General features: G+C 36.6%; 2 protein-coding genes across 4 annotated transcripts; both read left to right on the forward strand.

The window, feature by feature from the left end:
* Positions 1-79: 79 nt before the first annotated feature.
* Positions 80-18,531, forward strand: LOC111808319 (flowering time control protein FY-like). 3 transcript variants are annotated; one of them, XM_023694234.1, is made up of 19 exons: positions 80-307; positions 2,279-2,480; positions 4,872-4,963; positions 6,907-6,975; positions 7,132-7,236; positions 7,519-7,614; positions 7,694-7,776; positions 7,902-7,973; positions 8,694-8,791; positions 9,701-9,760; positions 9,848-9,908; positions 9,986-10,073; positions 10,168-10,231; positions 13,556-13,634; positions 14,271-14,360; positions 15,993-16,069; positions 16,296-16,813; positions 17,230-17,481; positions 18,107-18,531. In XM_023694234.1, the coding sequence occupies exons 2-19, from the start codon at positions 2,279-2,281 to the stop codon at positions 18,176-18,178; spliced, it is 2,178 nt and encodes a 725-aa protein (XP_023550002.1). In that variant the 5' UTR covers positions 80-307; the 3' UTR covers positions 18,179-18,531. The 3 variants fall into 3 exon arrangements, with proteins under 3 accessions (XP_023550002.1, XP_023550001.1, XP_023550003.1); XM_023694233.1 differs by lacking the exon at positions 80-307 and having other exon boundaries at positions 2,051-2,480; XM_023694235.1 differs by lacking the exons at positions 80-307; positions 2,279-2,480; positions 4,872-4,963 and adding an exon at positions 5,890-5,968.
* Positions 18,532-21,703: 3,172 nt separating this feature from the next.
* LOC111808321 (two-component response regulator ORR4-like) lies at positions 21,704-22,742 on the forward strand. The gene is made up of 4 exons (XM_023694240.1): positions 21,704-21,823; positions 21,916-22,025; positions 22,125-22,202; positions 22,320-22,742. The coding sequence occupies exons 1-4, from the start codon at positions 21,718-21,720 to the stop codon at positions 22,494-22,496; spliced, it is 471 nt and encodes a 156-aa protein (XP_023550008.1). The 5' UTR covers positions 21,704-21,717; the 3' UTR covers positions 22,497-22,742.
* Positions 22,743-23,726: the final 984 nt, after the last annotated feature.

Below are 23,726 nucleotides of genomic sequence, written 5' to 3' on the forward strand. Positions count from 1 at the left end.
ATGATATTGATTGGAGAACCAAAATGTAATAAAATTGAGTAAAATCTGATTAAAAAGAAAAAAAAACGGAAAATCAGAAGTAGATTGGCCCCCGCCCTTCTGGAGGCCGAAAACTCAAAACCCGGACACACCAGCTGAGATCGTTCAGAAGAACCAGGTTACAGATAAATTGTTTAGGGTTTAAGGGTCTTCAACTTTTTATTCAATCCTCTTCTCTACATTTCTTCTCAATCTCCTCTCTTCTTCTACATACGACATTTCCCTTTCAATCGTTAGCTTCAATCACGTTAGTTTCAGCGTATACAACATGTACGGCGATCNGGAGACTTATGGCCACTGTTCATTAGGCTCAAATTTGGATATTTCACACTTCTTTAGCCATCTACTTCTATATGAGTTTGACAATCCAAAACTGTGAAATACAAACCGAAACCGATTTTAAAACGAATTTGAGCGTAGTCAGAGACGAAGATTATCATTATTTTCACATCACTCTACTGGTAATTAAACGCTTCTGTTCTACAGGATAACCAGGAAAGAGGCTTAAAGTTGGCTGCAGTTTTGTTTAGGGTAAGTCCTCTTCCTTACAACTGAGTTCTGAAACATAACAGATGATGATATTCAGAACTTCATAATTATTGTAACTTTTTTTTTGCATTTGGTTGTGAATTGATCAAAATTGTTGTAGTGGGTTTGTGATGTCCCACGTTGGTTGGGGAAGAGAACAAAACACCCTCTATAAGGGTGTGGAAACCTTCCCCTAGCAGACGCGTTTTAAAGCCTTGAGGGGAAGCTTGAAAGGAAAAGCCCAAAGAGGACAATATCTGCTAGCGGTGGATCTAAACCGTTACAGGGTTATTTCTGCTGTCGTGTTCTTAAACATTCTTATGATCATCAAACCCACATTACAGATGATGCTATTCAAAACTTCATAATTATTGTAGCTTTTTTGCGTTTGGTTGTGAATTGATTGAACTCGTTGTAGTGGGTTAAGTCTGCTGCTGCTAAACTAAATGTTATGTGTCTCAGCCAACTGGAAGGAAGTTGAATGATGCAGCTGCAAATGTTCATCATTATCAAAACAACAACAATTCTGCATCATTGAGATTTTGATTGATATCATTTTTTGGATGAATTTGAGGATAGTTTTGAATCCAGTAGTGAGTGAGTGAGTGATTGTTATTCAGTTCATCCCATACTCTGACTGATGATCTTAGGCAATCTGACATTCTGAATATTCTCTCTAGAAAACCATGTTGTAGTTGATTCTTTCTTATTGTAGCCTTGGATTGATGAATTGTTGATGTTATATCATGAATAATTTAATCTTCATTGCTAATGTCTATCTATTTGCGTGTTCGCTCGATCAAAAGCTCTTCTCGTCGTAACGGGGTCACTCACTTCGTCGTGTTGATGGTCATCAATTCGCATCACTTAGTGCTGGGAATGTGAAAAAGTTTCGAAATAGTATGGTGGTGATTAATTGAAAAAAAAAAAAAATTATATCTTGGCATACTTTGACAATGAGGTGCTGTTAAATCATATTTAGGTCTCGATTATATGAGAAAATAAATCTATAAGGTAAATTTTTGGTTGAAATGACGGAAGATGTGACATATTGTGAGAAACTTCTTAGACGCTAGTAAAAATATTAATAACCTCATTTATTATGAAAATCGAAAAAGTCGATGAGAAAAACTTAGAAAAAGATGAACCGATGAAGAAACACGATAGTTATGTCATTAAGTTTTAAAATCTTTCATTTTTATTCCTAATTTTTTAAATTATTTTAAAAAATTATATTTATGTTAAAAAAATATTATGAAAATCAGCGTAGTCTTAATCGACTATATTATTTACAATTATGTAATAATCGTTATTATGTAATAGATTAAAATGGGTTTTACCATTTATTTCATCTATAATTTACCTATAATTATATATATCATATTAATTATCATGTCAATTTACATGATATTGATTGGAGAACCAAAATGTAATAAAATTGAGTAAAATCTGATTAAAAAGAAAAAAAAACGGAAAATCAGAAGTAGATTGGCCCCCGCCCTTCTGGAGGCCGAAAACTCAAAACCCGGACACACCAGCTGAGATCGTTCAGAAGAACCAGGTTACAGATAAATTGTTTAGGGTTTAAGGGTCTTCAACTTTTTATTCAATCCTCTTCTCTACATTTCTTCTCAATCTCCTCTCTTCTTCTACATACGACATTTCCCTTTCAATCGTTAGCTTCAATCACGTTAGTTTCAGCGTATACAACATGTACGGCGATCCCCAGCAGTTTCAGCAGCAGCATCAGCAGCCCAATCAGCATCCTCTTGGTGGGGATTTCCCAAGAGGCCCGCCCCCGTCAGGGCCACCCATGATGAGGCAGCCGTCTGCCTCTTCGACTACACTCGCTCCGGAGTTTCAACAGCACCATCATCCTCGACACCCATCTGGCCCTGCTCCTCCTTACGAAGGTAAACGGTCTTTTGTGTTATTTGGTTTCTGGCTTCTTGGGAGTTTCTGCGGCGACCCAAGTCATTTGGGACTTTGGATTGGTTGCTGGATTTCTGGGGGGTGTTGTTAACTTTGTTAACAGGACCTTGGATGTGTGGTTTATCAATTAATCTTAAATGTATCGAATGGGTTGTAGTGAAGGCGTGATATTGATTGTAGTTCTGATTTTTGTATCACCATTCATTTACCCAAAATGGAGCAAGTGCTTTCAGTCTTGAATTATTTAGGTATTTGAGAAAGTCGAAAGTTTGAGGCTACTGAGATGGTTCCTCCTTTAATTAATGCTCCATTTAGTGCATGCAGATAGTTCTTGTCGTTGGTTTCTAGGCCCTTCTCTTTTTTGAAACCTTTTCGACGATGAAGTGACTAAGAGTTGAGCTTTTGGGGGTTGGGAGGGAATATTTTATCAAGAGCTTTTTGATGGAGGTGGCTTGGCCTTGATCGATATGCTCTCTCGAATATTCTCCTTTCTCTTTAGTCTCTAAGTTCCTCATTAAGTTCTAGAGTACAATATCCATGGAGCTGTGGTATTTTTTCCCCTTTTAGCGAGAGGAGGGGAGTCTTATTGATGTTCATTATCTGTCCTTCCTAGCTTTTCAACAATTTAGGCTGGAGTAGTTGTTTTTCGTTGGTAGATGTTGATGGATATAGCGTGAATATGGAGAAAACTTGTTAATGGAATAGAGACAGAGGTTATTGATCTTTTTCGAAGCCCATGCCGTATTGTGGTCTAGGAATCAACTGAGTTGTCAATCCTATATTCGGAAAAAAGGTGTCTTTAAGCTTTCATTGTTTATAATTAGTAGAGGAGCTTGCCTCAATCTCTTTTTGATACTTTTAGTTAGAGCTAGTAGGATAGAGGGAGTCTTGCAAGAGCTTCTCCTTGTTTGAGTTGTATCCTACTAGTCATAAAAGCATCCCCAAGGTGAACAAACTTCCAGTTATTTCTCTCCCACCTAACTATCTTAAAAAATTGAGAATGACTCTAGGAAAGTCATGTAGAAGAATACATCACCACACGCTGCAATTCGCGAAGCTTGAATGTGTTGCTTTGATCCATAATTTGGAGTTCAAACACACAAGGGAGGGGAAGTTGAGACGTTCTTGGCAAAAAGCCGTGAAAATACTTGGAAAATGTGTGAGTCGTTGTTGGTTGAAGGGGGAAACACCAGAATGGCAGAACTGACATAACTTGCTTTTTGCAAAGATCTGATGCTGTCGTGCTCGAACCAAAGTTGTGGGTCGCTGTTATCTACTGGAAAACACCATGCTATCTACTCTTACAACCATTGGAAAACACCACGTATGTAGTCAGTGAGGTCGTGTAGGGAAACAGGGGGAGCTGAGAATGTGGGTGAAGCCGTGTCTCCTAGCCATGTGCGACTTAAATAGATTTTTTTTTCCTCTTCTGACAAATGTTACATGCTTTGTGTAAAACATATGATGCATATGTGGCCATGATGTTGGTATGTAGTACGGGTGGAAAATCTTAGGGATATGTAGTAGTACTTGAGAGAGAGAGAGAGATAAAACACATGTTGGTTTAGACTAAAGTAGGTGGGGAGAGAGGATTTACTCTCTTATTTCCTAATGCTGTAACTAGAAACTTTTTTGAGATCAACAATATGTGGAGATGGAAAGATTTGAATCTCTGACCTCTTGGTTGAGGGTATATGTTATAATAGTTGAGCTATGCTCTCGTTGGCTATCTAAGAACCTCTTTTGAATACAATAAATTATGAAAATAACATTTCCCTTCAATTGTATAGCTTATCTTTTGACTGCATGCCAATTTAAGACCTTCAAACTATGATGTATTTTACACTTTTCTCGATCACAAAGCTAGTGTTTGAAGCATTGATACTTTTAACATGCCCTATATATTGTTTTTAAAGTGTGAGGCAAATGAAAGCATAACAGTCCTTGAAGGGATGAGTGCTAAGCAAAAAAAAAAAAAAAAAAAAAAAAAAAAAAAAANTTGTTGTGAGGGCATGATTGAAAAATATAATTAAATTTTTATGCAAAATATATTACTATGAATAATAAAATAATGAGAAATTTAAGAAATTAGTGATTGCAAGAGATTGATGACAGAAATGAACATTTTCTTAAGAAAATTTCTTAGTTTGTGTATAAAAGGACTTGAGGTGTAAGGTGCATGCCTCAGTGTGTCTGAACATGGAAGAAGTGAGGTGCGCTTGCCTTGCCTCTTGGTCCAACATGCCTTGCACACATGTCTGATGTGGCTGGCGAACACCTCTAGGACATACCTGGGGCTAATGACTTTTTTTTTTTTTTTTGGGACCACTGTTTCTTCTGTTTCTAACAAGTCGAATATAAATTTGCTGCAGCCCATGGGGACAGTTTTGGTGCAAAAAGAATGAGGAAGCTTACTCAAAGGAGGGCAGTCGATTATACTAGTACTGTCGTGCGCTACATGCAGGTAGTGCTTGTATATGGACTTGACATATCTTGTTTTCTGACAAAGCTCTTTGTTCACTGCTTAAGTTCTATTTCTTGCCTTTAGCAACTGAAGTTTTGTTCTTTTAGATAAGACTTTACGCCATAATGTTATGCAGACACTATGCTATTAAGGCTCGAGGGTGGCTACCAAAATTTTGCAAGTGTAAAAGCTTCAGGACCCTTAGATAAACATTGTGAAATCTGATATTAGAATTTTCTTCCTAAAACAAGAAACAAAACTTTTCTTTTCACTGAAGAAAGTTAAAAACAGAAAAACTAATGCTCAGCAAATACAAACTCCGAGTGGAGTGAAAGAAAGCAAAACAATGAAACAAAATTACTAGGTTAAATTTAAATAAACTCTTCTCAAAAGTTGCTGAAGGGAAAGCATGTGTGAGATGATCAAACAAACAGTCGGAGTAGGGAGATCGAGGATTGGGAGATCCTTATGAGAATCCCTGATGACTGAAAATTCTGTCATGAGAAAGACTACAGAATTTTGGAAGCTTAATTGTCGTGGGTATTTTGTTATGAAATCCTTCTTCTCTTGTTTGACTCTTGAAAATTTGGTCCTCCAGTGTTTTTACCTAAACCATTTGAAGTCAAAAGGTTCTAAAGAAACACAGTCTTTATTTGGTATGACTCTTTGTGGCCATCAAGTCAGTATATACAATAGAACTCAGACTAGAAATCATGAACTCTCAATTCCAATAATTAGGAAAATGCCCAAGTCCTGATACCTCTTCAACTCCTGTGTGTATATGGTGGCCTTGTGGACCAAGCTTTTGGAGATTTACAATCTTCGTTGGGGATTTTCCTAGATTCTTCGAAAATTTGGTGATCCTAGGCTAAAATTAGAAAATTCTCGAAGGCTTTATGGTCAAATAATTTTTGTGCTCCTCTTTGGAGCTCATAGTTGCTATGCAACAGATTTTTACCAGATGAAGAGAAGACTAGAAGGAACATTGCATTTCATGAATAAAATGTAAGTAAACGAAGTACAGAAACTCCCACTAACAAAACTTCAGGATGCTATTGTTTACATGTCGTCTTTATGGTGTATTAAATCTTATATTCTTTTGTTACTATCCGTTACTCTTTTATGACCAATGGAGACCTATTCTGTAATTCCATGGTATTTTGATGTACATTTTATTATCTCAAGCAATGGGCGGTCTATAAAAAAATAATTATTTAGCAAAACATTTGTGTCACTGTGTTGGGATTCTATCCCATATTTGTGTTTCTGCATCTTAATTTTGGTTTGTAGTCGTCTTGCATTTTCTCAAGGTCTTTTGTTCTCATGGTGTTATTTTAAAGGTGGATAGTATAGTGTATCTTATTTCTTACAGAAGAAAATGAGGCCTAATATGTTAAGCCCACTATTAGTTCCAATGTTGAGTTCTTTTCTCAATTAATCTTAATACTCAACGTAGTTTTGAAGAAGGAAAGTAAGCTATTTAGATTAACAGGAGGTAGCCTCCTTGAAGCAAAAGAAATAGGTACCACCTGTGCACTAAAGGTGCAAAGGTAAAGCCTATGCCTTTTCAGAAAGAACTCCTCAATACAACCCTTTTACGCACCAGTAGAGACCAATCAACTAAGAATATCAACCACTCAAATGTGGAGAGAAATGAGAGAAAGTGACCCCACTGAAGGCCTCTAGAAGCAATTATTGTTTATGGGACCGAAAAAAACTTTTCATTCTTTGGAAGTCTGTATTCTTTGATTTTTTTTCTCAATGAAAGTCAGTATTCATAAAATAATAAGAATAACGATAATAAAACCTGTTTTCTTCTGCGAACTTGAAAAAATGAATTAGATTTGTACAGTTCACTGAGATTTTGTTTCAATTTTTTTTTTTTTTAATTTCTTCCAGATTTCTATTTTGGTTCAGTTTATAATCTATTAACTCATCTGCAGATCCGTATGTGGCAACGAGATTCAAAGGATAGGACTGTGTTGCAATCAACTCCAGCAGCATCAATTGATGTCAGTGACATTTCTTGTTTGTTGAGAAAAAAATTGCTGCATTGAATCGTTGTTGCCATCATTTTTCCTGGCTTGATTTTGAAACTTGTGCTGTAAGCACAGAGAGAAATAATTTTTCTTCCACTAGCATTTGTCTGATTTGAATTCTTGATGCAGATGTTGCCACCAGCTGCCTATTCAGATAATCCATCTACGAGCTTTGCCGCTAAATTTGTCCATACATCAATCAACAAAAATCGTTGTTCCATCAATAGAGTGTTGGTAAGTTGAACTTTTCTTATTGGGGGTAAGTTGAACTTTTCTTATTGGGGGTAAGTGGAACTTTTCTTGTTGGTAAGTCTTGTTAACCCACAACTTATATTATGGGCTTTTTGTAAGTTGGATAGTTCTGAAAATTGAATAGTGTAGCGGTTACATTACATCAAAGATTCTTTAGAATATCTTTCTTCATCTTCTCGTGAGAAAGGGTTTGCTGGCATTCTGGGAATTTCCTCCATCTCATTAGTGTTTAACATTACTGTGTTGTCTTCTCTTCTTCCATAGTGGACTCCTACAGGGAGACGTCTGATTACAGGCTCACAAAGTGGTGAATTTACCCTTTGGAATGGACAGTCGTTCAATTTTGAAATGATTCTTCAGGTATACGGGTTTCATAATTAATTAATGAAATTGCATAAAAATGAACGATAAAGGACTTCTGGAACATCATAATTGGCAGGCTCATGATCAAGCAATTAGGTCTATGGTATGGAGCCACAATGACAACTGGATGGTCTCTGGTGATGATGGGGGCTCAATAAAGTAATTTTTCCCTACAATTTGGATGTATTAAATGGTCGTTTTCACAAATTTTCAATCATTCTTTGTTCTGCTGTAGATTAGATTTGTAGAGCAGATGGTGATTTCATATTAACATTTATGTGTAGGTATTGGCAAAATAACATGAATAATGTGAAGGCGAATAAATCAGCTCATAAAGAATCAGTTCGGGACTTGAGGTAGCAATTAATAGCCCTTTTTGAATACATTCCTTTTGCATACTACTCTTTTTATAGATTAATCATCTTGATAACAATAGCTACTAAGAATAATAGGACATGTTATAGGATGAAACTTGTTTAATCATCATTGGACTAAAAAATTTAAGCTAGTGGATTAGTGTAAATTTAATTATGTCAATACTTCAACACTCCCCCTCAGTGCTTGGAATTGTAGAAGGCTTAACAAGTGGAAACCAATATTAATTGGGAGAAGAAATGACATTACAGGATTTCAACACAAGACCTCTTGCTCTGGTTCCATATTAAATCACCACTAAACTTAAAAACTTAAGTTATAGTAAATTTAATTATATCAATACTTGAACAAAAAGTCTTGTACTATAGAAAACAAAAGAAAATTCTGAAACTTCTTGCACATCAAAGCCACATAGAAGCTTAAAGATGACATGAAGGTGGGTGGAAAAATGGAATGAGAGGGATAGGGTTGCTATCGCCTTTTGGCATGGTGGAAGCCAAAAATAGACCATATCTAAAGTAGGATTAAATTCTGATTGTGCCAGCCGTTGGGGAACCTTCTCCTCCATCATCATCTCTAATATAGAGGTCCTACTATTTCTCTACCTCTGTGTAGAATAGATGTTCGGCATCAATGCACATTTGAAGAGGCTTACATCCTTTTATTGCTCCTCCTGATTATAATGAGATTGTTTTGAACAGCTTCTGTAGAACCGATTTAAAATTCTGTTCCTGTTCTGATGATACTACTGTCAAAGTTTGGGACTTCGCTCGGTGTCAAGAAGAGCGTTCTTTGTCTGGTAATGTGCTTTGCATATTTTTATATGGTTTATTTCTAATTGTTGTAGTTGGAATGCTGGCTTAATGATGACACACTATATTTCGCCCATGTGCTTCTTTTTATTCATTTTTTGGAGTTTGTATTTCATGTTAAATAGGCCTTTACTATCATTGTTGTGTCAATACGGGGGTGTATGGCTGGTTACCAAAATTATTTTGACACCCGCCAAGGTTAAAATGTCCCAAAATGCACTATAGGGGGATGCGACTAGTTGTTAATTTTTCCTACCCGGGTTATATGCTATTAAAGCCGCCATTGTTGCCTACTTGCTTTTCGCTTATAATATTGTTTTTTTTTTAATTGTTTTCAACGTATTATCTTTCTCACGTTTTCTAAAACATTTCTCTCAAACGTGACCCGAGGCTCGAGCATACGCCGATATTGTCCCGAAGTCTGAATTTCACATGGTTGATTTGTTCGCTAGGTTAGAACAAGTGCTGCACAATCGTTGTCCCGCTGCCACAAGAGTGCGATTGTGACATTAGTCTTACTTACCTCAATGCTGTTGATTTATATTGACGACGTTCTAAAGTTGTCAATATATATTGACGACGTTCTAAAGTTGTCAATATAAATCTATAGATCTTTTAATGTATAACATCATTATGTCTACTTTTGTAGCTGTCAGGTCGTGTTTTGTAGCAATTATTGGCTAGGTATATTTAGACATTTTGTAATTGTTTATCTGAAGATAAATTTGTCTAAATTTTCTTTATGTTACTGGGTCAACTAGAGTCATTCCCAGGCATGATTGGATTACCGTGCATACTTGTCAAATTAGATGTTCGTCTTCAAGACGACGGATTATGTGATTTGTTTGTTAAGAATCTTTAAAGTAACCCAGATTTTCTGTTTTGAACTCAGGCAGGCCATGGGTGGGATGTGAAAAGTGTTGATTGGCACCCCACGAAGTCTCTACTAGTTTCAGGTTTCTGCCTTGTATTAGGGAACTTTTTTCAGAACTTTCCGTGAGTGATCTTGTAAATATTTATTGTTCTGGTCGGAAACTTATCAGGTGGCAAAGACAACCTCGTAAAACTTTGGGATGCAAAATCCGGGAAAGAGCTTTGCTCATTGTGAGTGTAATATCTAGTTATAAAAAAATAATATTATTGCTGAACTAATTTGTGAGGAATGATGGTTGTGTTTTCAGTCATGGTCATAAAAATACAGTACTATGTGTTAAGTGGAATCAAAATGGTAACTGGGTGCTGACTGCTTCAAAGGATCAAATCATCAAGGTACTCATATTCATCTCATTTATTTATATTAATATCCTCTTACTCTCTCTCTCTTTTTTTTTTATTTTTATGTAATTTATTTTTTCTTTTGCAGCTTTATGACATAAGAGCTATGAAAGAACTCGAGTCGTTCCGTGGGCATAGAAAGGATGTGACTGGTAATTGCTTACAATTTATAGAATGTTTGTTCTATTTGATGGAGACAGTATGTAAACTTGAGTCTCCAGTCATGGTCGCTTGTCCTTTTTTCACTTGGCTGGAGACCGTAAAACTGACAATGACAATTTATCGGATGTGGCCTTTTTTTCCCCTTTTATTTCACTTGGTTGCTCCGGTTCTTCATTTATGTACGTTAGTTAATTGATTAGCCTGCAGTTATAACAAAAATGTTGTGTTCCGCTTGTGGTCTGAATGTTTTTTTTTTAAAATTATTTGTGTTGGCTGGTTCAAGAAGTTTTATTATCATTATTTATTTATGGTTCAAGAAGTTTATTTTTTGAAGGTTTGTATCGTACCATTTTATAATTACATAAATCTTTCTTGTAAGGTTTACCTTATCATTTGTGACACATCAGTTGAACATTTAAGGCTAGGATTCTTCATGAGCTTGGACACTCACAACAATGTAAATTTAATTATTATTATTTTTTGTAAGAAACCTGCTGTATATATTAGAAAAGGGGAAGAAGGGGACAAAAACAGCCTAAGGGGTGGGGAAGCAACACAAAGAACTACTAACAAAGAGCCCTCCAATCAAGGAGTAACAAAGAGAGAGGGAATTAAAAGAGAATGAGCTTTAGTTATAGCAGCGCCAAGATACATCTTGTTGTACGAAATTCCAAGAAGTATCAAATGAGGTAGTCTTACCATCAAAAGTTCCAGGTCATTAAAAAAAAGGGTGATGGCTCCCCTCTCGGCCTCTCCCCTTTCTCCTTTCTCTTCCTCTTCTCACTAACGAAATCCAATCTCTTCCCCCTCCACTTTCAACTCTAATGGATTTTAAAGGAGTCTCTAGTCATGGTTGCGTGTCTTAAAGCGGTCAAGTGTGCGGCCGAACATAAGGTCCTTGCCTTAGAAATGCTGAGCTTTTTTACTTGATTTTTTGGGCTTTCTCTATTTCCTCATCCCTCTTTCTTGCATACAACCAATATGCTTGCAGCTTACTTCACTGTTTTCACACCAGCTGAGTAGGGTCTCTTGTTGCTCCAATATTTGATCCATACCTACCGTTACACTTCTGTTTTTTCTTGCACTACTGCTGGGGCTTTTCTTGTGGCTGTCTATATATTCCATCAGATTTCTTGCCTCCCAACTTTTCTTCCTTCTCATCAAAGGGCACTCCTGCTTCAAGGCACAACATGGTTATCAGCTGTGAGAAAAACCGTCTTCCCACCCTCTTGCTTACACATTTAACAATCTCTTCTACTATAATCTTGCTCACATCAATACTTAATTTTTTATGATTGCAAATATCAACAAGACTCATTCAGCAGACAGTGTAATATCATGTGTGGTGGGTAGTAGGTTGACTTTCACGAATGCACCTCACACCTTTGCTTTCGGGTTGAGGTCTGTTGCTACCATTGTCCTTGCTCCTCTTCTTCAAATCTGCCACTATGTTTCTCTTATGAGGTCTGCTGCTACCATTGTGGGTTGCATTCGTGAAAGCCAACCTACTACCCACCACACATGATACTATACTGTTCAGCATTGTCTGCTGAACAGTCTTGCTGATATTTGCAATCATGAAAAATTAAGTATTGATGTGGACAAGATTATAGTAGAAGAGATTGTTAAATACGCAAGCAAGAAGGTGGGAAGGCGGTCTTCCCCACCGCTGATAACCATGTTGTGCTTGGAAGCTGGAGCACCCTTTGATGAGATGGAAGAAAAGTTGGATGCAAGAAATATGATGGAATATATAGAAAGCCACTAGGAAAGCCCCAGCAGTAGTGCAAGAAAGTTTAGCAGTATAACAGTAAGTATGGATCAGATATTCGAGCAACAAGAGACTCTACTCAGCTGGTGTGGAAATAGTAAGATGCAAAGCATATTGTTCCTATGCAAGAAAGAGAGATGAGAAAATTGAGAAAGCCCAAAAAATCAAGTCATAAAGCTCAGCATTTCTAAGACGAAGACCTCACACTTGACCGTTTTAAGACACGCGACCATGACTAGAGACTCCTTTAAAAATCCATTAGAGTTGAAAGTGGAGAGAGAAGAGATTGGATTTCGTTAGTGAGAAGAGGGAGAAAGGGGAGATGCCGAGAGGGGAGTCATCACCCTTTTTTTAATGACCTGGAACTTTTGATGATAAGACTATCTCGTTTGATACTTTTTGGAATTTTGTACAACAAGATGTTTCTTGATGCTGCCATAACTAAAGCTCATTCTCTTGTAACAAAAGACTACTTATTTATGCAATGCGCATATGTTCAGAATTTCTAGACAACGATTGTCAATATATTTGGATGACATCTCACATTTCCTAGGGAGGTAAAGAATCTATTGAACATGACCTTAAACGACCACCCTTTCAAGAATGCAAAATCCTACCATGGAATAACCTCATCATGGCTTTCTTTTGGTGGGTCTTGAATGATCTTTCTTCTGGAGGGTTCAAAACTTTGGTTAATTTATTGGTGGGTCTTGAATGACCAAATCATTGAATATTCGCAGACAAGACAAAGGCTTATACAAAACTTTTCGACAATGTTGTTTACCAAGCTGTATCTTGGTGTAAATTGTCTAATACTTTTTACTTCCTATAGTTATAACAACTTGCTCAAACACCTCCTGCTCAACCATAATAATCCCAATCAGTTGGTTTTAAAGAAGTTTAAACTGATCCCCGAGCTGCTAAGTAAGAGGAAAATCACCTTCTGCCAATTCATGTCAACAGCATACTGCAAGTGAGAAATAACCACATTCTGACTCTCTACAGTCCGGCCTCTCAAAATCTTCTTTCCAACCAAAAGTGGACAAGCCTACTAAAAGCATCTCCCAGAAATGTAAAGAGGCAAGGGGAGAGGAGTCGCCTTGCCTCAAAACCCTTATAGCCATAATATTACCACCGGTCCTACTGTTAATAATGAGTAATTACCTTAGAATTGGTCAATTTTAACCTTAGAATTTTACTTCGATCAAATTGAACCCTCAAATCCAAGCTAGAAGATCATTCAAGACCCACCAATAAATTAACCAAAGTCTGGCGTCCTAGCCAGAAACTATTTAAGTCCAGTCACAAAAGCACCTACAAGAATGTCTACACATTTTGCCACAAATTAATTGAAAAAATCGAGGGTATTATTCTCACTACTTGTGAAGTTTAAAGTTTTATGCATTAACATACTTAGCTAATTTATGGATAAAAATAAATATTTTCGTTTATTTTATTTTAAGGTCAGTACTAATATCAAGTTGGTTTTTCCTTTTATTTTATCAATATGGTAAATACTATAATAAGGTGGTTTGTTTTGCAGCATTGGCCTGGCACCCTTTCCATGAAGAGTATTTTGTTAGTGGGAGTTTTGATGGCTCTATTTTTCATTGGCTTGTTGGGTATGTTTGTGCTTCAGTTGAATCTTCGATTTCTTGTATTATACATAATTTATGTTATTTATGGTTAGAAACAGTTTTGTTTTGGCTTTGGAAGGAAGAGGAATGAGACTTTGAATAAAGTTACTATGGTACAAAGAATTTAAGGGAGATCCCTTTTCCTCATTCCTTGCTCGTGGTTGTCAATGTCTTCATTAGGGGCTGTTTGGTTGAAGGTTTTGTTTATGATACCTAAGAAAAGAATGACTAGAAAAAGATTTTTGGAAATAGAATGCTTTGGAATCAAATAAATGTGTTCGGTGTTGCATGAGAAATGTTATCAGAATTTCATATAAATAAAGTATTTTCAACAATTTTATTACATTATTTAATTTCACGCGAGTAGCAAGATAATTTCTTTCTCATGTAATGAACATTTATGATACAACGATGTATTAGATAGGATTCAAATATCTTTTGAACTTGCACGTTGAAGATAGTCACATTGTCGGATCAATCCTTGAAATAATGCTAGCGTTTCCATTTTGAATGTTTCATTTTTTGTGATTTAATCTTGGTTGGTGTTTAAAAACAATTCATGATTACAATGATTTTTAAGGTCTTTAATCTCATTTCATTACATGATTCTCTTATTCACAGACATGAAACTCCTCAGATTGAAATTTCCAATGCACACGATAATAGTGTTTGGGACCTTGCATGGCATCCTATTGGTTATCTTCTTTGCAGGTATGGATAATTTTTGCATTTTGTGCTCTGTATTTGTGCCTCTGTACTTTATGTCAATTTTTTTGGAATGTTTGTAATAGGTTCCTATCCTTTTCTTGTGTATAAAAAAAATGCTTTTATTATTCTTTATAACTCTTTTGTATAGAAAAGTTTGGTTATCTTGCAAATCTAGCCGTTTGTTATGGATTTGATATTCTCACACAATCATACACCGTAACTCACTCTGGAAGTTGGGTTCATTAATTACTTATTTCCAAATATGGGACATTTTTTCGCATGTCATAGTTTTGTTATCGTCCAATGTGCAACTTTCTAGTTTGGCTCTTTCTTGTGGGTGCTTTTCTTGTGTATGGTCTTGTATTATTCTCAATTGAAGTTAGGTATTTCATTAAAATGATCCCACATCGATTGGATAGGGTAACGAGTGCCACCGAGGATGTTGGGCTCCAAATGGGGTGGATTCTGAAATCCCACATTAGTTGAAGAGAGGAATGAAGCATTCTTTATAAGGGTGTGGAAACCTCTCCCTAGTAGACGCGTTTTAAAACCTTGAGGAAAAGCACGGAAGGGAAAACCCAAAGAGGACAATATTTGGTAGCAGTGGGCTTCAGTTGTTACAAATAGTATCAGAGCCAGACAGCGGGCGGTGTGCCAGCGAGGACGCTGAGCCTTGAAGGGGGGTGGATTGTGAGATTCCACATCGATTGGAGAGGGGAATGAGTGCCAGCGATGACGTTGAGCCCTGAAGGGGGGTGGATTTTGAGATCCCACATTGATTGGAGAGGGAAATGAGTGTCAGCGTGGACATTGGGCCCCGATGTGGAGTTGATTGTGAGATTCCACATCGGTTGGAGAGAGGAACGAAACATTCTTTATAGGGGTGTGGAAACCTCTCCCTAGTAGGCGCGTTGTAGAACCTTGAGGGAAAACTCGGATGGGAAAGCCCAAAAATGACAATATCTATTAGTAGAAGACTTGGGTCATCAAGACAACTTGCAAAAAATGAACTAGCAAAGAAATCTCCTTCCATCTAGGTACATTTTATTCAAAGGAAAACAGAGGAACTGGACCTTTTCTTCATTCATTGCCATTTGTAAAACACTTGTCATCTTCTTTCAGGCGGCAAACTGTCCTCCTAGATCCGTTGGGAGTTTTTTGGAATCTTACCTAAATGTTGTCCCCTTCCACAAGGCTAAAGGGACTCTATAGCTCCAACTAACCTGATGGTTCTTGTAGAAACTTTGGTTGGAAAGAAATAATAGGACTTTAGTGACAAGATTTTCATATGGATGCTGCAAAATTAAATGCCTACGAGAGATTGCTGGTAAAGTTCGGATTGTTATCTTAATCTTAACAATCCAGGATGATGGAATAAATCTTTACCACGATGAACAGTAAGTAAAACCATTAACATTAAGTAACCAGTAAATTCATTGCGTGAGGATGTCTTTCAAAGTTTGTTTCTGTTTTATTCCTGCTACATTATTCTGTTCTTAGGTATTTAAATCAACATTGCTTTTAAAGTTTTGTATTTATGATTGTTCATTTGTTGCCATATACTAATAGCATGGACTATTTTGGAAGCACTGATTACCGTAGGTTCTGATGAACGATGGATGTTTTCGTTTGCAGTGGTAGCAACGATCACACAACCAAATTTTGGTGTAGAAATCGGCCAGGAGACACCGCTCGTGATAAGTTTGGCACAGGTAAGCCCAACTGAATAGCTAAGATTGAGAATATGACATGGCTTGTTGATTTGGGTGGTATGGTTTGAGCAGACCTTAGCTGAAACACCATAGTGGAATTGTTGATTAGCTCATTGTGTATAGTGCATAAGTAATCTAGCATTTGCACGTTTGTCCTAGTATGAGAGAAGAATTGATTGTATTTAGAAATGTCATTTGTTTTTTACTTCACATATTTTTTTATTAGGTTACAATGAGCAAAATCCCGCTGGCTCTGCTCGTATGACTGGTAACTTCGTGGTACCTGATGGACCTACTACTCCTGGACCATTTCCGCCTGGGCTGGCTCGAAACGAGGGAACCATTCCTGGCATTGGAGTTGCAATGCCCTTATCTGATTCTGCTGCAATGGGAGAACATAAGCAGCCACATCAAATTTCAATGCCAGTAGGGGCTCCTCCCCTCCCACCTGGTCCACACCCTTCTCTTCTTGCTGCCAATCAGCAGCATTCTTTTCAACAGAACCCTCAGCAGTTCATGCAGCAGCAGCAGCAGCAGCAGCACCACCAGAACCAACAAATGGCCCCAGGTCCCATGCAACCTCAAAATTTGCCACACTTACAGCCACCGTCGCATTTCCCTTTGCTCCCACACCCAAATTTACCTCGACCGCCCCAAATGCCCTCGCTGAATATGCCTTCACAACCTGGATCATTGCCTTCACCAGGACCTGCCTCGGTACAAATGCCTATGCCTGGTCCAATGGTATGATCTTTTGCTACTATGTCTTCATTTAATCTTGGTTTTCTTATTATGGGAATTTCTAAATCAACCAATCAGTGGATAAGTCTAAACATTATTATTCCTATCTCCACAAAGATTCCACAATATAGCACACACCGTTGTAAGCCATAAGAATCGAACGTTTTCACGAAAAAGCGGATGGAGGAGAAAATCCCCGTCCTTGTGATATGATATCACAATCCCGGATCGTTTTTAAGTGTTCTTGAGGGTTTTTGGATCCCCAGGTCAACCATGACTGTCCTTGAACGATAACATGCATGAATTGCTGCCTTGTTAAGACTTGTGTAAATGGCATTTTTATTATAATTTCTTTCTCCTTCATCCATGCATAATCCCCTTCTCTGTAGATGCCTGACAAATTTAACTATGCTTATTAGGGGATGCAAGGATCTATGAATCAGATGGGTCCTCCTATGCAACAAAACCATTTTATGGGCATGAATCCAATGCACTCTGGATCTATGCCTACCAGTGGTGCTCCACCTTCTGTTCAAGGTTTTCAGAATAGTTTGCCAAATATGCAAGGCCCATCAAATGCGTCTGGGGCACCAATGTATCCACAGGGCGGTGCATTCAATCGGACACAGGCTGGGCAAATGCCAATGACGCCAGGGTTCAACCCGTACCAGGTACGATCGTAACAGTTATCGTTATCTCTAGCATCATCTTCTGGCTATCAGTTTTCCAATATGGAGAAGCTGAATTGCTAACATTAACACCCTTGAGACTGTTGAATCATATTTGCATTTCTGTTTATCTACACCCAAAATCTAGACTGGATTGATCTGCTTCACCCTGATGATGGGGGATTCAAATGTATTTGGTGAAGATGGGGGATTCAAATCTATTGGCCCAAGCCCACCGCTAGCAAATATTGTCCTCTTTGTCAAGGTTTTTAAAACGCATTTGCTAGGGAGAGGTTTCCACACCCTTACAAAGAATGTTTCATTCTCCTCCCAACCAATGTGGGATCTCACAATCCACTCTCCTTCGGAGCCCAGTGTCCTCACTGACACTCATTCCCTTCTCCAATCGATGTGGGACCCCCCAATCCACCCCCTTCAGGGCCTAGCGTCATGCTGGCAACCGCCTCGTGTCCACCCCCTTTGGGGCTCAGCCTCCTCGATGGCACATCGCCTGGTGTCTAACTCTAATACCATTTGTAACACAATATTACGTTGTTTTGTGGACATTCTTAGAACTTTGCTAATTAAGCCACCAGATTTCTTAAATATTTTGCATTGTGTTCTGCAGTTCGGCGGTCAACCCGGGATGCCACCACCGCAACAATCAGGTCCCCCGCCTCATGGCCAGACGCCTCAGTAATCCATGTCAGTTTGCGCCGGAGAAAGAGGGCCCCTTCCCTTTCCTATGTTGTATTCCTTTCAAAACATCTATATGGAGGTGTTGCTGTGGAGATTGGTTTTAGAGGTCTTGAGAGTATTTGCTGCTGACACATAAAGAAACAGAACCTTCTCCCACTTCCCTCCCTTAGATTTTAGTTTGTATTTTTATTCTTTTTTATTTTAGTTGATATAACATTTTAATGATTTTTTTTTCTTGGTTTGTACTTTATTTGAATGCATCATAGTTAAAATTTTATACATTTAGATGAGGGAAGCTTGTTTCCGACTTACTACGTTGGCAGCTTAATTTCATTGCATCAAAGTATTCTTTTACATTATTGTGTTTGTATATATATATATATACTTCTGATAAGCGTTAACCACTGAATTTTTCAAAGCTAGAGGTCTAACTTAGTGAATGATTCTAACCAAGAGCGGATTAGAAGGATGAATAACTCCTAGATCGAACTTGGAATCTATGATGTCACTCTTAGATATCAAGCCGACTCTTTGTAGAATTAGTTTGATCCTGACTAATCTAATGAATCATATTTAACATCAAACCTAAAGCAGGTTCAAAAGAAACATAACACCCAAAGGGGTTTCAAACATAATGATTTTTTTGTATTACATGCGCTATTAAATACAAATTGGAATGATAAAAGGTCTTCACTCAATATTTTGTTGATTTGATACTTCAATCTTCTTTAAATTGCTTCTTGTAATTGCTCTTTTGAATACATGTAAAATTTTGTGGGGTCGAGGATTGGTTCTCCGCCATGCTTCATTAAGTTAACGAAAAAATCTCTCAGACTTTTTTTTTCATTCTTCATTCAAACAAATATTCTCTATTTTGTTCAATACGATATTTCTAACCATAAGTAAGAAGGTAAATGATTAGATTCATTTTGATACTCATCCCCAGTGAGCTAGTCAAACTAAGCAAGGTGATAGAACTATAAAGTAACCTACCATTTATGACCATCGACATTGAACTATTGTGTGTTGTAACATCGAGGCTACAATAAATTGGGTGCTTTTATGTTAATAATCTCTATAAATAAATATTATGTTATTTTTCTAACAAGAAATAATAAATTAGGTGTTTTTATGTTAATAATCACTATTTGTTTTATCTTTGGATGTCCCGTAAAAAGATTCTCGAAGGATGATATTTTGTAACTCCTGTGCCATATCAAACCCACCAATAAGTAGTGGGAGAGGCGTCAATCTTCATTCTATGCTTTCTTCGTTCCTAGCCATTCTGAGTTGCATTTGGACGCCAAACAAACCTGACCCCTATCTATAGTCATAGAAGCAATTCCTAGAAAAGATTAGGGTTCTCGGGTATCCAATCAATTAATTCCATAAACATTTTCTTTAAATATATCTAGAACATGAGAATTAAAAAAAAAAAAATTTAAAAAAAATAACAAATCAATATTCATGTGGGGAACCCTAAATAATGGTGTGGAAGGAGGGCAATGAGATGGAAGTGTCTTCTTTTTATAAAGATTTGATATGATATGATATTATATGTTTTGTTTGGGGCCCAATATTTTAAGCATTACAATATTTTCTATTACTATATGATTGTTTTTCACTACATTTTGACTTAGCTTCAATATTTTATTATCACTTATTTCCACTTTTAAATATTTATAAATTAAGAAATTCAAGAGGAAGGTGCCATTTTGTTAGATTAATCTTCAAAAATCTCAGCTTTGATTAGAGGCGGGAGCGCCATGACTCATTAGTCAAATTTTTTTTTCTTTGAAGTCAGTTGAAAAACGAATGCGTGCTAGTAGCACGGCTCGTTTCCTTTTGTTAGAGGTAGGTGCTTTCCCTCCGCTGGGTTGGGGGAAGGAAGAGGGCATTTGCATCGCGAAGGATTCAATCGAGCCACAGGTTCTCCTACGACTACCTTGGTATCAAAGCCCTTTTGGTTTAACAACTTCGATCCTTTCTTTTCATTGGTATCTGAATGTTCTACGGTTCTTCTCCACCACCACTGCTGGCTTTGATACTGTAGGGGCAGTTGCCATGGTGGCCACAAACGGAGCCGATTGATTACTCTTTGGCTCCACCCTTTTGACCTCCAAATCACCCTTCGCCATACTCTGTACATACAACCTCACCTACTCCAACACAATTGGTTTCCCCCAGCCAACATCGTCTCTCTCATTTTCTTCCCAATCAACCCTTCATCCCCTTCACAGAATTCTAATCTCAGGATCCTCATCAGTGTTCTATTCGAAAATATACGGAATCTCGATAAGCCCATCAGTGTTCTCTTTGAAAATATACGGAATCTCGATAAGCCCATCGACCTTCTACAGAGATTTACCTTTGGAATCTGGGCGCCGCACTGGCCTCTTCGCCAACCAAGTCGCCGTTGCCCTTCTTGCCAAAATTGGCTCCTTCACCCACTATGACGATTGTTCCGGCTTCAACATTGTTTTTGTCTCTTGCTCTAGGTTTCCCCTTCTACTTCTTGGGTTAGACATAATTTCACCGGAGTCAAAGCAGCATCGTCGATGAACGACGATCCCTCCTCATGGGTCAGACATATTCTCGCCGAAGCCAAAGCAGCATCGCCGCTGAGCGACAATCTCTCCGCAGTTTTTGATGGCTAAGAAAGTGGTTCTCTACACCTCCAAACCAGATTGTCGACATTTTCACGAAAAGTGTTTCTCGACCTCTCTTTGAATTTTTCAGATCCAAGCTTCACGTTCGTTCAAATCTGACGCTCAGCTTGCCGGGGGTGTTAAGGATATTTAGTACTAAATTATAATTTAGTATATATATCATATTTTATATTTTATTATAAGGCAAATATCCAGATATTCATCTCCTATAATTTCTATTTTATTATTATTTTTATTATTACTCTTTCCATGTCCTTGTAATTTGTTTGATTATAAATAGATAACTTTCGTGTGGTGGTGGATTAAACAACGTTCTTAATACAACTATCTCAGTAGGAAATAAAACAAAATGACCCAAAATATATGGACTACAAAAAATACAAATTTTAAAATAAAATTTTAATTTTTTTAGTAAAAAATACTTGAAATAGAATGATTTTTTTCTTTTAAAAAAAAAGAATTTAAAAAGGAATGGTTGGATAAGTTTGGTGGGGAAAGAGAGGGGACCGGGCGTACCGTACTATACGACGCACACAGCGACAATACAGCTGAACCATTGGCTGTGACGAAAAGGCCACAAACAGGGGCGCCCACGGCTGCTGCTCGAAAATCAACCAACACTTTCAATTCCCAAATCAATTAAAGAATTGGTCAGGAGAGTTCGTCTACACCAAATCAACCTTGAAGATCCTCTCGATTCCGAATCAAATCTGTCGGATCTCACTTTCCAACTGTCACATTTCAACATTTTTCCCCACTATGGAATCAATCCATAGTTATATATATATTACTCTCCAATCCCCTTTTTCCCTTACTCTCATTCAATCTTCTTCTGTTCTTCGTTTCCTTCTGTTGAATCTTCATTCTAGCTATGGGTGTTGCTGTTGAATCTACTCGATTTCATGTTCTTGCTGTTGATGATAGCTTCATCGATAGGAAATTGATCGAGCGCCTCCTCAAAACCTCGTCCTATCATGGTATTTCACGATTTCATTCGCTCTTTTGTTTTAGCATTGGAGCTTTTCTCGGATTTAGGGCTAATTCTGTGTTGATTCTCTGTTTTGATTAGTTACTGTTGTTGATTCCGGCAACAAGGCCTTGGAATTTCTTGGTCTTGTTGGAGATCATGATGATGATGATGAAACCGACTCCGAAATCGCTCCCTCAAATCATCATCAAGTACGAGCCCTAATTCTCTCCGTCTCTCTCTCTGTTTCTCAGGATTTATCCTCCTTTCTTTCTCTAACTTGCATCTTCTCGGATCGTTTCTGTTTTCAGGAAGTGGATGTAAATTTGATCATCACGGATTACAGTATGCCTGGAATGAGCGGCTACGATCTCCTCAGGAAGATCAAGGTTCGCCCTAGCTTTTACTATTCTTCTTTCTCCATTACCAGATTATTCTCAACCAAAAGAAAAATCTCCTAAATCCACTGTGAATCAATCACTAATTTTGATGCCATGAAATTGCAGGAATCGAAATCTCTTAAAGACATACCAGTTGTGATTATGTCCTCTGAGAATGTACCTTCAAGAATCAACAGATGCTTGGAAGAAGGAGCGGAAGAATTCTTCCTCAAACCAGTCCAATTGTCTGACGTGAGGAAACTGAGACCTCATTTGATTAAAGAAAAATCCACAAGAAATTGATGAACAAGAACAACGAAGAACTCCGCCACTAATTTTAATTCCGATTTTAATCAATTCTGTAAAGAACTAGAGTTGTTCTAACCACAGATTTTCTTGGGAAACTAACAAAAATTGTATAGATCTGCGGTTCAATTTTGCCTGATAATTTATCGAATAATTTTTCATTTTTCTATTTTTCACCTTAGCTTGTTAGTTTTTTCTGAAATGAAACCAATAATTAATATCAGATCTCATCTTGATTTGTTATCAATTTGAATTTTCTATTTTTAAATAAATAACAATTGAGCTGTTAATTTTTTTTTTCTCTTAAAAAATTAGTTATACACATTTATTATAATTCTATTTAATCTTATAATTATTTATTCTTGCATCATTTAATAATATATCGAAATAGTTTCAAATTGAATTTATATTTGAAAATAAATAAATAAACATTTTACTTATTAAAAACAAAATTTTGAATTAATTAAATAAGAAGAAATAATTAATAATTTATTTGAACATTAATTATATATTGAAAATAAGTAATGAAAATAACCGGTGATTAATTATTTGAACAAATATTAATTTAAATCATTTTAATGTATAGAAATCTGGATTGATTTTCAAATTTGGTTGTCCATTTTAATTACTAATAATCATAATAATAATAATAATAATAATTCATTTTCTTTTCTTATTTTCCTTATCTTCCATCACATGGAATATAAATAAATTGTCATTGATGAGTTGTTTTTTGAAATTCATTTACAATTATTGTATTTAAAGATAATGCATATATTCTTTATATATATATATATATATATATATATATATATATATATTATATATATATATCTATATATATTATATATATATATATCTATATATATTCCTCATTTGGATGGAGCGGTGATTTTATTTTATTTATTTTTAAGAATAAAATTTGAATGGAGATTTAAAAGGAGATTTGATTCCAAAATTTATTAAATAATAATATTTTGAATTTGATCCTCCATTTAGTTTTTAAAATTTTTAAAATTAGAAAAAAAATTACCTTTGATGGCAGCCAATTATCTTAACGTCTCTTTTTTAGACTAAATTCATACAAATATTAAATATTTATTTTAAAAAATAATATTAAAAAGTTTGAAAATAATCTACGAAGGGTAGATAGACATTTTCGTCCTTATATTAATATTAAGAATTTTTTTAAAAAAAAAATAATTATAAAAAATAAAGAGGGTTAAT

The sequence above is a fragment of the Cucurbita pepo genome, chromosome LG13 (assembly GCF_002806865.2).
Source record: "Cucurbita pepo subsp. pepo cultivar mu-cu-16 chromosome LG13, ASM280686v2, whole genome shotgun sequence".
NCBI lineage: Eukaryota > Viridiplantae > Streptophyta > Magnoliopsida > Cucurbitales > Cucurbitaceae > Cucurbita > Cucurbita pepo.